The following is a 15,019-nucleotide window of genomic DNA, read 5'->3' as shown; positions in this document are numbered from 1 at the left end:
GAACACCCAGGCACCTGGGAGCCCAAATTTTGAGAAATTCTGCCTTCTCTAGGCTAAAACTAAGCACGGTGCAAACACCGACACTGGGCTCCAGTGCTCAGAGGGTAAGCAACTCTGCAAATCTGTTGCCTCAGGAATAAGTGATGGTTAGGTGCAGATAGGGTTCCTCTTCAATCAAGGACTATTTTTATCTGCTGAGAATGAGTTCTGTAGGGAAATAAACCTCATCGAAGGGAAGGAAGATGGGTTCCCTCAGCCCTGCCTTTTCTAAGGACTATCTAGGAAGACGGGAGTCAAGGAAAATGTAGTCAATTCTTCAGGATCCAGCTTCTTCCCTAGTGCTTACCCCTCAGAAAGCAGCCTTCCTACACTTTTGAAGACTCTGTTTCTATCGAAGGACTCCATCAGGAAATGGAGCAGGGGTCAAATGGCCCAAGGACCACAGAGAGGTAAGGGACAGAGAGCCTCAGGCATGGCCGAGAAGAATTACGGCCCGGGTTTTCCACAAGCCAGTACAAGCAGATGAACCTGGGGCTCAGCTATCGTTATATTAAAATAAAAACTTGGCTTTCCTCATTCACTTAATGATCCACTGAGTGGCTATCATCTGCTAGATATTACACTCTGCCCTGGACACTAAAAACATTTCTAAACTAGGGCACCTGGGTAGCTCAGTCATTAAGCGTCTGCCTTCGGCTCAGGTCATGATCCCAGGGTGCTGGGATCGAGCCCCGCATTGGGCTCCCTGCTCAGCCGGGAGCCTGCTTCTCCCTCTCCAACTCCCCCCGCTTGTTTTCCTTCTCTCGCTGTGTCTCTCTCTGTCAAATAAATAAAATTAAAAAAAAAAATTTTCTAAACTGACGTCCCTGCATTCAAGGAGCTCATGGGCAGCCTAGCAGAGAACTGGCTCTTCTAAGCAGCAGCTCGCAGAGAGGGCAGACCCTACGCAGAGAAGACTGCACGCAGCCACAGCCAACGTTTATAACGGACTAACACGAGCCAGGGTTCGGTGCACGGGATCCGCATCAATTACTGATTCTTCACAACACTTCCATGTGTTGTGTTCTCATTTCAGAGACGGGTAAACTGAGGAGCCTGAGTTAAGAACTTGCCCAAAGTCACGAGGTGAGTGAGGAGAAGAGCTGGGATGTGAAATCAAGAAGTCCACTTCAGAGCCTGGGGACTTAACCACTGCGCAATGTGCGTAGGCAACGGCACAGGGACAGCAAAGAACACTGTGCTTTCTGGGAGCCTGCAAGTCCTCCAATGCGACTGGACAGTCCTCCAGTAAACCACCCTGTTCTAGGCTCTTGTATCTTCACGTCTATTTTACTCCCGACTTTCCTCTGAGAAACCTTCCTTCTCAAAAATCCCAACTCCTGTCTACTGAGCTATGGCAAAGGAAGCATTGGTGCCCTCCCACGGGCAGGCTGAGTGCAGGGTAAGGCAGAGCCTTTTACGAGGCAGGACACTGTGCTGGCCGGGGCGGGAGGGGGCCGCCGCCCTGCCCTGCCCTCTGTGACCCCCCGCCCAGTACCTTGTTCTTCTTGCTGGTTGGAGCAGGTGGTTTAATCAGCTTCTGCAAGATCCGCAGGCACATGAGAGTAATGTTCTCCACAACCACAGGAGTCTTAATGTTCACAGCCATGAGGAAAAGGCTGAGAGCTAGGGATAGGAAGGGCGGGCCAAGTTGCAGTCACAGAGCACCATGTACCTGGCTCCAGCAAGGCTGTCCACGGCGGTTGCCCCGCCCCGCCACCTCTGTGGCTAGGACAGCACCCAAAGTCCCCACCCCCTCTCTGAAGAGCCCCTAACCAGATGTGGCCTAAGCTCACCACAGCGTAACCGGAGTTCCCAGCAGCTGTCCTCCTTCGAGATGGAATCTGTCAGCAACAGCATTTCATACTGAAGGCTGCTTGCCTAGAAGGCCAACGGGAGGAGGTATGAGAAGAGGACGGTCTGCAGGTGAGACCCAGGACTGGGGCTTATGTCCAAGCTCTGCTCAGGGGACTCAGATCAAAGATGTCTGGTACCCGGTGGCACCATCAGGAAGAGAAAGGAGTTGGGCCCCTGGGTAGCTCAGTCAGTTAATCGGCTGCCTTCGGCTCAGGTCATGATCCCAGGATCCTGGGATCAAGTCCCGCATCAGGCTCCCTGCTCTGTGGGGAGTCTGCTTCTCTCTCTACCCACCCTCCCCTGCTTGTGATCTCCCTCTCTCTCAAATAAAAAAATCTTAAAAAAAAAAGAAAAGAAAAGAAAGAAAGAAAAAGGAGAAGTGGAGACCCCTGTCCTCCATCCGGCCAACCACCTATTTCTCTTCTCCTTCTGAGGCTGGCTCTGACCTGGGACAGTCATTTTGGGTGAGAACTCTGCAGACTGCTGCTCCTTCCCTCCCCAGCCACCCCAGGGAGACTGGTAGAAAGAAAGCAAAGGAATGCAGAAAGAGAAAGAGGAAGGAGTCAAAGGGCAGTTATCTTGCTCACTAGATCAGGATTGGCCCAGTGGCCCTTCAAGGCAGTGGAGACTTTGCCAATAATCAAGTCGTTCATTTGCTGGGTGGCTTCTGGATTGTCTCTGGAGAAGCAAAGAAATAAAGAGTCCTGTTATCTACCACTGGCTGTGTCCCTCCTTCCCACCTGAGGGAGCGCAGAAAAAAGGCACTCAATGCCCAGGGCCACCTGGCCTCTCCAGGGGCCTGACCACAAGACCGGCCCCACGAGACCCGAGTCTGTAACAGAGTGCCCATCGCAGCCACCTTTCCCGCAGTGGTCACCAAGGAGAGAGCAGCACCAGCATCCAGGAGATCCCCTCCCCGTGCACAGCCCAGGCCGCAGAGCCCCCCGGCGCTGCCCAGTACACCGAATCCTCCAACTTCCGAATCCGACATCCCCCTGCCAGGATGGGTCACGACACTTTCCTCGTCTTCTCCATCTGCCTCTAATTTCCCTCTCATGAGCCACCCACATTTCCTACCGAAGGCCCACTGTAACAACGTCTATATTGGTCACGACGACGTCAACTGTACCAGGTCACTTTCTCGCATCCTACCCCATTCTGAATAAAATCCCAAGTCCTTACACAATGGCCTAGATCACCCGGGATCTGGCCCCCAGCAACCCCTGGTTCTCCTGCCCGTTTCCCGTGTGGCCTCCTTCACTCCACTTACACGGGCCTCTAGAGCTCCCGCTCAGTCCCTGGTGCAGCCCTGCCTCTCGCTCTCACACATGATGTGTCCTACGCATGCAGCCACAGCTGAGACATCTGCATGGCTCGTCCCCTTACTGCAAACACGCCTCCTCAAGCATCACCCCTCGGAGGTCTTCCCCAACCATCTCCCAGCAGTAAGCCCTGTTGCAGTCAGGGCGCCACCCCCGCTGTACCTCTCTTCACAATCCAATCTCCTGACAGACACCGGACTGTGCAAGTATGCTTCTGCAGGTCTCCCTACCTGGACTGCAGGCTCCAGGAAGCAGCGACTCTGCTCCATTTACTAGTGCGCACTCAGAGTCCAGAACAGTGCCTGGCATTCAGCAGACACTCAAAAAACACCCGCTGAGTCAGTGAATGAGCAATACAGCAAGAAATGGTTACCGATCACCTAATGTGTTCTGGAACTTATGCCACACACTCAATAAATCCAGCTCTGGCGACCACATCAGCACATACTAAGTAGTCAACAAATACGAGTTACTGCCCACAGGAATTATTCCATCCCACCCTCGCCATAAGCCTTTAAGGCATTTACTATTATCGGTATTTTTCAGATGAGGAAAACCTCAGCTCAGAGAAGTTAGCTAAGCTGTCCAAGGCACAGAACATCAGACACCGAGCCTAACCTTCATCTTCCATGTGAGTCTGGAGTCCAAGTGCCCAGCCACTTCTTTCTCCTCTCTCACCAGAACCCAGAGACTGTTCAAGAAACCTCACTGGAACCAACAAAGTACAAGCCAAATATTCTATTTACAAGGAAACCTGGTCTCAAATGTTCACGGTGTTCACTCACCCAGACCCTGGGCATCTCTCCCTCTTCCTCCCTTGTAATAAGTTAGCTGGCCTGTCTGGCAGCGACAAACACCATGCTTTGCACCCCAAGCTCCTAGCATCACTGCCACCACCAACCCCCGAGCTAGCAGGAGTTACTGGGCCCACAATCCTGGTGCTGGCTCTGACCGAGTTAGCAGGCACATGAGCTGGCGGACCTCCTCCCTCATGGCTGCAGAGCCTCGGCGAAGATTGTAATCAAAGAGCTCCCGGATGAGGCCCTGGGAGACGAGGATGTGCCTCAGGGCCGGATTGGTGGCCAGGGCCCGGAGCAATGTGATACAGTGTTCTGTGACGGCCGAGGCGCAGCCATAGCACTTAGTAGAGGACGTGTGGCCACAGCCCAGGACGGATAAGGCGCGGTACTGGCTGGCGGTAAAGGTGGGCTGCACAGAGGTTCGGGATGATTTGGTGGCTGCTTCCCTCTGCTGCAGGTCATACTCCAACAACTCTTTGCGTGAAGCGAAGACTTTCTAAGGAAAAAAAAAAAGATAAAAGAAAAACAAATCAGCAATTAGAAGGAAGAAGAGAAAGTTAACTGGAAATCAGCTTTAGTCTGAAGGACTACTTTACATGTATTATTATATTACAAAGCAGAAAGCTGAGGCTTAGGAGAGCTGGTTTGCCCAAGGCAAGTGGCAGAGGCAGAACTCAGCCCCTGATCACAGGCACATGTCCTGAACTCCCATGTAATGCTGTCTCATAAAGAACAAACACGAAGATTAGAGGCAAAGGCAATTCTGGCGGCAAGGACCTGGCGTATCTCCGGCCAGCCTCCTGTCCCGCGGACATTAGGTCAGTAGCACTGCACTGGCCGCCCGGCCCACCCTGGTTGACTGGCATTGGTGTGCCCTGCCCTTCCAGCCTACAAACACGGCGTATCAGAAAGAGAGGCAACAGAACCCTGACACCCGGTTTTTAAAACTAGCAACCCCTCTACTAAAAGATGGGTTGTGAACGGGCCAAGGAAAACAGATCTAAAATAATCTATTACCCTCAGTCTTCTGGAACAAATTCAAGTCTCTGCCAAGCACCAGAAACTACAGTGTGAGAGAAGTTATACGGCGCAACCACCTAGACCCTGCCTTTTCAGCCAATCGGACAAGGGAAACCCAAGACTCCAACTGCTGGAGGGGGGCAACAGGACTGCTCTGAAAACAGCATGGGGAATGCACGACAGAACACTCTAGAGTGGCTCCCATTTCTCTACCTGGATGATTTTGGAGAGCTCATCGAACGAGTTCTTGCAATCCCCACAGTACTCCTGAGCCAGCTGCAGAATGTACCGATTCACGCTGGCTGAAGTGGAGCTGATGCTCCCGGACGTCCCCGAGTCATCCTGCAACCCAAGAAGCATGCTGTGAGTCTCCTGCTTCTGACCCAGAGCCCTCTCCACGTGCCCCTCTAGCCTGGGGTTACCTGTGGCTTTTCAGGGGCTGCCTCGTTCACTTTGCAGAGCAGGTTCTCCAGCTGTGGCCGGTGTCCCATCAGCTGGTGATACACTCGGTCAGCTTTGTCCAGAAGCGTATTGATGTTGGAAACAGCCTGGCAAGAAAAGACAAGGGCATGTGTGAAGGCTTTTCCTTGAGTGATCCCAATTGCTAACCATTTCCTGAAACATTTCCTACAGGTCAGATGCTGTGTTTCATACATTCGTTATCTATTCCTCACAATAATCCACGGTGTTGGTGTGTTATTTGTAACAACATATAACATACTATATAACACAGCATATACATAAGTATGCAATGCTGAGAGAACTCATTGACACTAGGTCACACAGCACTGAAAGGCATAGCCGGAACTGAACTTTTGTCCCTTCTGACTCCACAGCTAAATGTTGTCCTGCTTCCCATGCTGCTTCTAGCAGCAATCCCAAAAGCTCCCCCCGACTTTGACTGTCACCTAATCCCCAGTCCCACCACACCATGCAGACTGAGAACCAGCCCCTGGGTAAGCTAACACTGAGGAAAGGCCAACAGCTGTTAATATGAGATATCTGTGGAACAAATGCAAGGCACTCATCCGACTTCTTTCAACCGTCCCAAATCTAAAGTCATTTGTCCCTGGAGACATTCTAGTTCATTGCCAACCAGCACTTCCCTGAAGTCCTATGAAAATCACACCATTATTTGCCCCCACCCGAAAGCCGTGCCCTGAAGAGAGTGCGGAGATGAGGAAGACTCAGAACAGAAGGGAAAGCATACTGCACTCCACCAGCCCTGCTGCCCAAAGCTCAGAGCAAAACCACTACCCTGAGTCTAGGACGGATGCAGCCTCACCTTCTTCCGGTCTTCTTCATTCTCAATGGGATCCACTGCACAGCAAGGCTTGGCATAGAGCATAAAGTCAAAGCGAGCGTATTTACAGAAACCACAGGCATTGCAGAGAAAGGGGTCCTTTTCATCGTAGTTGATGGACCTGAAGAACCAAAGTGTTTGGGTCGGGGGGACAGAAGAGGTTGGGGCGGGGGAGGGTGACTGAGTGCCACACGCATTGTCTGGAACTGTATCGGGATGACAAGAGGTAAGGGTGACTTACACAACCAGGTAACAAGAAAGGAAGACCCGGCACTAAACCGAAGGACCCCCCACTCCCAGATTACCACGGGACAGGCACGTGTGCCATTCTTCCCATCCCCACCTTCCAGCCTAGGACTTGACAGACCCATAACCCTCCAATTACGCTGAGGGCAGCAGACACTGAAACTGCCCACACTGAGACTCTTGCAGGGGATACAAGGGACATGCATGGCCCTGGCCGGGGCGCCACTCACTCCCTCACCTGCACTTGTGACACTGGTAGACATTCTCTCCGCAGTTGCCGCAGACCCCCGGGTTGGCGGGGACGGAAGCGCTGCAGCGCGGGCACTGCAGGGTCTCTGTGGAGGCCTGGTAGTTCTCATAGAAGTCCGCAAACTCAATCATCAGGTTGGAGGCCACAATGGGCAAGGGCAGGTCGATCTTCACCTCTGTCTGCCCGGGGGTCAGCTGAACCTTCTTGGCCTTGTGCCAGCGGGCCGGCCTAGAAGAGACAGTGGTAGCTAGAGCGGCAGACGGCCTAAAGGCCACTCATGTACCCCTCGGTGACTGCGGTCTGAGGAGACGAAGAACAAGACTGTCCCCCCCATGCGTTCTCCTAAGGCAGTGAAGTAGTTCCTCTAAGAAGAGATGTGGCAAGTAATAGCAACCTAATTCAAAAAATATTCTCTATAGGGCTCCTGGGTGGCTCAGTTGGTTAAGCGACTGCCTTCGGCTCAGGTCGTGATCCCAGGGTCCTGGGATCGAGTCCCGCATCGGGCTCCCGGCTCGGCGGGGAGCCTGCTTCTCCCTCTGACCCTCTCCTCTCTCATGCTGTTTCTCTCTCGCTCGCTCTCTAATAAATAAATAAATAAAATCTTTAAAAAAAAAAAATATTCTCTATAAAAAAGGATATAACACACAAGTGCTTTGAGGTGTTAGATAATTTTCCAGATTCAAGAAAAACAACGAAGTACATATCAAGGGAAGACATTACTCCAAAAGTATGCCACCCTGCAGCCTATAATCCTAAGATGTGCCGTGTACCACGTGCCAAGTAGAGAGAGAAAAAGAAAAGGCACATAAGAATTTAGAATAATCATGTTAATTACAGGTAATATTTATTGGGCACTCACTATGTGCTAGGCTCTGTTCTCAGCACTTTACATACACTAAACTCATTCTAATCCTTAAAAAAAAACACCCTGAGAGTGGGCTCATCTCCACTTTACAGTTAAAGAAACCAAGGCTGTAGAACTTCTCCCATGTCCAGAGACAGTAGGAGAGCTGGGGTGTGAACCCATGGTTTTGTAGCAGAGTTGGAGAGTTTCACCAGCTGCTGCGCTGAGTCTACACAACAGAAAATCCTCCTCCTCCACAAGGGAGTGGGTTATCCCAATGAGCAGCTTCTACTTGCAGATCACCAATGTGAACTGCTCCTCAAAGGAAGAAAACTTCCTGCAGACAGAGCAGACAGAGCTCCGTGTGCTGATGTGGTAAACTCTGGCTGTATTCTGCCCCTCGGAATAATACCAATACCTCTGCTCTGTGCAGAACAGCACCTTACTATTCAAGCAGCACCTCCCCACGTCCTCTGCCCAACAGCGATGCCTGAGATTTCAACAAGAGTGCTGTCTCTGGAAGTCAACCCTTTACCCCACGCCAATGCCTTCTCTGTCCCACATATGACGTGCCTCCATTCAGACACTGGGATACACGAGCTAGAAAGATCCATCACTAGCAGACACAGAGGGAAGGTGCCATGTAGAAATGGAAGGACCGTGCGCCAGAGAAGCTTCTTGATACTGCTGGCTCTGTGAGCAAACAGCATCTTAACCCAAGAAATGACAACTTCTTCCCAACACAGGTGTTATGTAAAACTAGAAGTACCCTAATAAACATGGGTAGGAGCAAAAGTCTGAAGTCCCCTAACTCAGCTTCCCCTCCCAAGGCAGGCTGTTGAATTGCTTCCTTAGACCCCATGGGCTCCACCGGACAGGATTTTAAAAGAACCTTTGTCAATACCCTTAGGAACCGTGTTTCACTTCTGTCCCCAGTCTTGACTCCAGTGGGTAAGAGGACATACCAGGCCTCTAGAGACGTGCTACTTCACCCGATTCCAGCCATCAAAGCCAACAACTGGTGTTAAGCCCAAAAGCTGCCCCTCCCCAAATCTGAAGGGCCCGTACTTGTTTTTCAATTCCACAATGGCCTGCACGGTTCGGTTGTTGTAATAGAGGTTGATGGTCCGCACCATCTTTGTCCGTTTCAGGTCTCCAATTTTCACCGTCACTTTGCTGATGGTGTGGCTGCCGATGAGCTTCACAACCTGCTGCGTGGTGGTGTACCGCGTGTCCACTTTAATGGAAGACAGCTTGATATACTAAACACGGGAGTACACAAAACACTATCAGTTCAAGGCCACTGGCTCATCCTGCCTTCTTCAAAACTGATCACTGTAACCCACTCTTCATCCATGGATGAAGTTTCCATTTAAGGTGGTTAAGTGTGGCAAGTAAGCATGCATACCACTGGTGACCGAACACCTAGGTGGCCACACTCAATCTCTGGAAACAAGAAACCCACTGGCCCTGCAAGCCTCACGATCACCCATGTTAAAGACGGCACTTACACAAAACGGCACCTCTGGATTATTACACACCAGGCAGGGGTCGCTCTCCAGGTAATAGCCATCAAATTCCACTAAGCCAGACAAGGTGCTAAGGAAGAAACCAGTATCAGCATAAGGAAATCTTCATCTTAGAAAGCAATCGAGCTTCATGAAGAAGCCACGAATGAGCCACGGCTCAATATTCCCTAAATCGAGCCCCACCCTAGTTAAGAACACAGGGGAAAAGTGAGAAATCCCAACAGGGCTTAGAAGTCACAGGGAGGGAATTTCAACCAACCAACCCTAGATGTTTCCTATTTCTGAGCTGTTCTGAGGTCAGAAAAATCCTAAAAACTGACAATAAAATCTGACTCCAAGAAAAGTCACAATTTATTAAATCATTGAATTGTATACTTAAAACAGGTGAATTCTGTGGTATATAAACTATACCTCAGTGAACGTTAGAGAAAAAAAAAGAACAGTCACTATTAAACCAGGGAAATAACAACTGCTGCTTAACTAATAAATACTCTTTCAAAAGTTTTTTTTTTTAATATAGCCATTTTCTGTAAACTTACCTTAACCTGATTTAGACTTGAGACACTTGAAAATTATAGACATTCTCAAATGACTGCTTACCAAAACCTAATTCAGCAGCTATATTTTGAGTACCCTGTGTGTGTAAGGCCCCAGTCACGAGGGAGGGGTTCAAAGACCAACCAGACAGAGGTGTATTGATTCTTATGTAAGAGCCAACCCATGTGGAGATAGCAACTGGGACTGTTGCTGGAGCTTCAAACGGAAAAAGCAGAACAAGCTCACTTGTAAATGTTGGAGTTGGGATGGTTGGTAAGAATATGGTTTTGGGTACGCAGAATCTCCACAGCCTTCTGTGAATATTCCTTCAACTGAAACAGAAGTCAATAAAAGACCACAGTTAAAGCCCAAGGGCAAGTCTTACTGGACTGCTATCCGATACTAACTGCTGTCTAGCTGATGCTGCCCAAGAAGCACCAGACTTCTCAGCCCCCACACAGTCATACGAAGCTGGGCCTAACTCCTACAGGTTTCCACAATCTTTGTGACAGCCATCTTTTCAGACCCTGTGGATGAAGAGAATTTTTATTCCCATGGAAAAGTCATGAAATGGTTATCCAATTGCAGACACTTCTGGGGATGTCATCAGGGCTGCCAGGAAAACGGGGACACCTTCTTTCCTAAAGCAACTTTAATGGGTTGCATTGTCCTCCCCACCTGTTCTCCTGCTCGCAAAGGCAAATTCAGCCTGTACTTATTTGCTAGTGTATGTTATCTGTGTGGTACACATGTTGGCTGTGCTTAACATACATCCAAAGAGATTGCACATGGGCACCACCTATGCGGGTTGGTCATGTTCTTAACTCAAGAGAAAAAAGGTCAAATACGGCAAGTTAGCCCCTCTGACCATACATCGATTGTTACCTTCTTCTCCGTTTGTGGGGTTTTCAAGGAGAAATATCCTAGTAGGTCCACAAACTGGGCAGCCTTACGACCGTAGGCTGGGAGTTCTGGCCATATGGACCACATCAGATCTAGCAGGAGTTCCTGTTGAGATTTGCTAGAGTTTCTGTAGATAAAGGACAGTTCACATTACCAAGAAGCAGAAAACCCTGAGGTCCCTTTTATTTATCAACAAGGCCCAGGTACTGCTTCTACAGATAGGTCTATCTCCCGAAAACTAGGGGTTAAGTTCAAATCACTTTGCACTCTTTCAACAGTAAATCCTAACAGGTATAGCTCAGTCCTTTCCTATCTTCAGAAGGTGGCCTAAAGAGTCAAGCCCGGTCACTTCACAAACTTCTAAACACAGCCCTCTCAGGCGAAAAGCAGTCATCTCTTGCTTAAGACGTCAGTTTAATGGCTAAAAGCAGATAACCAGATGAAGACATCTGTAATAGTCAAGAGGATCCAGGCTGATGTAAATACTGACACTGTGACTGTGAGTGTGCAACACAAAGCAAGACAGAATTACATCAATCACTCGTCTCCTGGACCCATGCAGACCGTCAAAACGTAGCCGGGGACCCTACCTGTAGATATGCAGGGTCAGACAGTGGGCCTGCCAGCGCACCGAGGAAGAATTGGACTCTAACAGGAAGCAACGCAGGAACTGAACCAAGGTCTCCTTATCTGCAAATTTGTTCAGCTGGTTCACCAGAGCTGTGCACAGCTGGTCCTCTTGGCTGCCTGAGCTCTCACCTGCAAGACCAGGGAAGAACTGAGGACTGGAGAGCAGGAAGCGTGCTCTAGGGTCTCAGAGCCAGTGCTCCCAGATGAAGAGGGAGGGAATTCTGTCCACTTCTGAAAGTTTCTTCAACTAAATGGTTCTAATTTGAAAATAACTTTCACTGGTTTATTAGAGAACAAAGGCCAGCCCCATATGAGACACGTGATAATCATGCTACAAAAAAAGCACAGGATAAAGTGCCAACACAGGCCTGACAGTGAGCACACACACAGCTACCCTGGAGGAGGCATTTCCTTTCAGAGGTTTGCTACCCAAAACAGCTAGCTGAATAATTAATCGGGAGAGGATAAACCACCTCCACTACTCTTCACCCCTATCACCCGACCCAGGCATCCAAGGACCATGAAAAGCAATGAAGCAGGAAGACTTTTGCCTTTCCAATAGTAAGGAGTCAGCTAAAACAGCTTCCATATGTAGAGCATTTAACAATTTACAAGGCACGTTTACAAGCATCATTTGATGTTGACAACCTCTCCACATGGCAAGTGTCATTTATTATTTCACAGAAAAACAAACTTGGCTTACTAAACTGCTGAGTGCACTTTGACCTTTCCTTGGTATGGGAAGCCACATATTCAAGGTGTAACTGACAATGAAACCAAACCTAGACACTGGAGGGCATCGGAGTTGTAGGTCCTAGATCGGAGTAAAAGCCCTTTCCGAAGAGCAGCATAAGCCATGGGATCCAAGAGAAATCAGAACACCTCGCCCTGGTCACCAAGACAAGAGAGTGACACTTACCCTCTTTCTCCTTTTCCTTTTCTTCTTTCTTGCTCTTCTTCGTGGACGACTTGGACTGCGTCGTGGCCTGTCCAGAGCCGGCCGCCACAGGCGCTGCGGACGAGGAGGCACTCGAGGAGCCGGCTGAGGCTGCCAGGGCAGCAAGGACTTTGCTGCCACACAGGGCACAGGACAGCAGCTGCAGCAGCACCGGGGACACCCCCTCGTCCACCAGGAAGCTGACTTGGAGGAGGAAGTACAGGACGGCTGCAGGCAGAGGAGACAGGGACGCAGCTCAGAGACAAATGCACTGGACGGACACGTCGCGGGAGCCATGTCTGCACCTGGCCAGCACTGCCCCCTCCCCACCAGCTTGCATTCCCAGTCCTCTCTGCCAGATGCTGCCCAGAACTCCCGTCCTCTGCAGAAATGACCTGGTAAACATCCCAACAGCTACCTAAAGATTGGCTCCCAGCCCCCACTTCAACTAGGATGATTCTCTAGACTCCACAGGCTCCTCTTGTCTTTAGACTCCTACCCTGTGCCCCCATTGCACCCCACATTTTATCTATGACCCTTATCGCTCTGAAGGTTTGACTTGTCTTCTTAGCTAGACAAGAGTTCTATCTAGGTGCCTTGCTCAGAGCTTCATCTCTGGCATCCAGTTCAGCGCTTGGCACAGGGCAGGCCTCAATAAACAGCTCGCAAAGAGACGAACGAATGAACAACAGCCACCAGAAGTCGCTGCACTGCTTACAGTCGTCTTTGATGCAGAATTTCTGCCAGTTGATGGTTCGTTGGGCAGCAATCTCGGCACAAGCCTTCAGGTGCTCCATCTGAAATGGAAACCAATCGCCAGAACTGAGTAAGGCCACCAAGCAACCCGCACCTACCACCCTGCAGCCTTGAGGGGTCTGTACGAGGCTGCTGACCAGGTGCCCCGGTGAACCTGGGACCAAGGCCCACACACTGCAGCTCTTACTGAGCCTCCTCCGCTCAGCTCCCACCACACAGATGCCCTTCGTTGGCAGGGGCCCTTCACACCACTCAGTTAACACAGCAGGAAAGCTAGGCCATGATGGGAAACTACAACCCAGTTTACTCTCTTTTCTTTTCTTCCTCCCTTCCCAGTTTACTTCTTTCTTGTGAAAGCACGACAGTAAGGACACTAGTTTATAGGAATGTATAATACTGAAAACGTTCTCGTCTATAGGCTCCCATGCAATACATTGTTTGCTTCCCCAAAGTCCGAACAATTTATCTTCAGACACATCATTTCTTTGGTATTCAAGGACAAAAACCAGAGGCTGGCAAATTCCAGGTCAACCCTGTCCATATGAGCCAGTAACAGGTAAGAAGCCCAAGCCACTCCTCCCCATAATGGAGGAACCACTACCAGGTAGGAGTGAGAATGGTGAGGGGGAAATCGCAGATCCTGAAGCCAACTACACTTCATATATAGCATTATGGATCCACCCTGAGCTCAACTGTGGCCAGGACGTTCTCTGAATATGTAAAAGCCCTGTACTCCTCCATCCTATTGCCTACCTGGCTGAGCCTCATCACATGCCCTCTCCCTGCCCGACCCCCTCGCCCCTCGTACCAGGCTGATGAGTGTGTCATACTGCAAGGCAGAGCCTGAACTGGCTGTAACCACACTTGCCCGGAGGAATATCCCCTGTTCCTCCAGCAGCTTCTTGATCCCACGCACGTGGGAGTCCAGAGTGTGCAAGTCCCGGAGCTGGCGGTACTTCTCCTTTGACCCACAGATGAAGAGCAGAAGTTTGCGGACTTGACGGCGCACAAACGGAGTTTGCTGGATCATCAGGTACTTGAGAGGAAAGGCAACACCAAGAGTCAATGACTCAGGACCTGTGCCTGCAGCAGCTCCCCGGGTGTCATGAACTATTACTAAAATGGGTAAGAAACACACACCAAGCAATCTCCTCACAGCCAAGCTAGACTCTGGTGAATTCAGTACTCATTAAGGAGCCGGGAGAAAGCAAGCTGTCAAAGAGGGGAAAACAGCAATATTCCCGCTCCCCTCCTGGGAGTCCTTGGGAATCTACAGGGAAGCTGGCCTCCACTCCACCCCACCCAGAATGAAATGGTCCAGAAAACAGATTCATAATCTTTCAGGTCAAAGAGGTGGGGAAGAGGCTGGGCTGTTCATCTATACAACCTGAAATGGTCATTTGGGGTTTGCTAACAGGTCATTCTTCCCAGAGTTCATCTCAAGCTTGCTGTGACAGCGTGACTACCACCCCTCGGCTGCCTCCAAACCCAGCCCACCGCACACTGTCCTGCAATGGCCGGCCCAGAAGTGTGCGAACTACACTGCTTGTCTGCCGTCAGGGCCTGCCAACAGGGACAAAAAGGGACACCAGAGGGCGCGAGGAAAAAACACCGGCTCCTTCCTGTCTGCTCTCCTGGCAGCAGCCCTTCACTCCGGCAGCCTCCACCAGCTCTTCGGTTTGTTCAAGGACAAACCAGTACGGCTGGTTCTAACCATCAGCTTCTTTCCACACTTCCAGAATCAAGCACACCACACCCCCTCAGAGCTCCTGGGGTACCAGAGGCAGTAGCCCCTCCACAGGCCGAGTCCTCTTCAGACACACGGCTGCTTGCGGCTGCTGCCCGCACCTGCGGTCTCTGTTTCAACACTCCCTGTTTTTCTCTTTGGTTCTTCAATGGCCCTCCAAACAATTCCCTATATTAAAATCTCTCTGTAATTGAACTAGTATGTTTTCTGTTTTCCAGACGGAATCCAAATTATTAAACTCGTCCCTTACCGTCATATGCGAAAAGAGTCAAATGCACAGAATGAGAAACTAAAGCCAT

At 50.3% G+C, this 15,019-nt stretch overlaps 1 protein-coding gene across 12 annotated transcripts in view; it reads right to left on the bottom strand.

Annotated features, from left to right (window-relative positions):
* The window catches only part of UBR4 (ubiquitin protein ligase E3 component n-recognin 4), a 130,593-nt gene that overhangs the window by 33,844 nt on the left and 81,730 nt on the right, over positions 1-15,019 (bottom strand). For all 12 annotated transcript variants that reach the window (XM_064589845.1, XM_064589846.1, XM_064589844.1 and 9 more), the window contains 16 exons: positions 13,782-14,009; positions 12,936-13,014; positions 12,200-12,445; positions 11,241-11,409; positions 10,633-10,777; positions 9,994-10,079; positions 9,193-9,280; positions 8,750-8,943; positions 6,826-7,065; positions 6,324-6,462; positions 5,461-5,586; positions 5,252-5,380; positions 4,171-4,514; positions 2,484-2,574; positions 1,836-1,920; positions 1,538-1,665 (listed from right to left, as the gene is read on the bottom strand). In XM_064589845.1, the coding sequence (XP_064445915.1) occupies positions 1,538-1,665; positions 1,836-1,920; positions 2,484-2,574; positions 4,171-4,514; positions 5,252-5,380; positions 5,461-5,586; positions 6,324-6,462; positions 6,826-7,065; positions 8,750-8,943; positions 9,193-9,280; positions 9,994-10,079; positions 10,633-10,777; positions 11,241-11,409; positions 12,200-12,445; positions 12,936-13,014; positions 13,782-14,009 (2,517 nt within the window). The remainder of the gene's footprint in view (positions 1-1,537; positions 1,666-1,835; positions 1,921-2,483; positions 2,575-4,170; positions 4,515-5,251; positions 5,381-5,460; positions 5,587-6,323; positions 6,463-6,825; positions 7,066-8,749; positions 8,944-9,192; positions 9,281-9,993; positions 10,080-10,632; positions 10,778-11,240; positions 11,410-12,199; positions 12,446-12,935; positions 13,015-13,781; positions 14,010-15,019) is intronic.

Source organism: Mirounga angustirostris, unplaced genomic scaffold, assembly GCF_029215605.1.
Source record: "Mirounga angustirostris isolate CCGP_5_RB_7025 unplaced genomic scaffold, mMirAng1.0.hap1 SCAF_4, whole genome shotgun sequence".
Classification (NCBI taxonomy): domain Eukaryota; kingdom Metazoa; phylum Chordata; class Mammalia; order Carnivora; family Phocidae; genus Mirounga; species Mirounga angustirostris.
The sequence above is the reverse complement of the archived record's forward strand: the minus strand, read 5'-3'. Positions and strand labels throughout refer to the sequence as shown.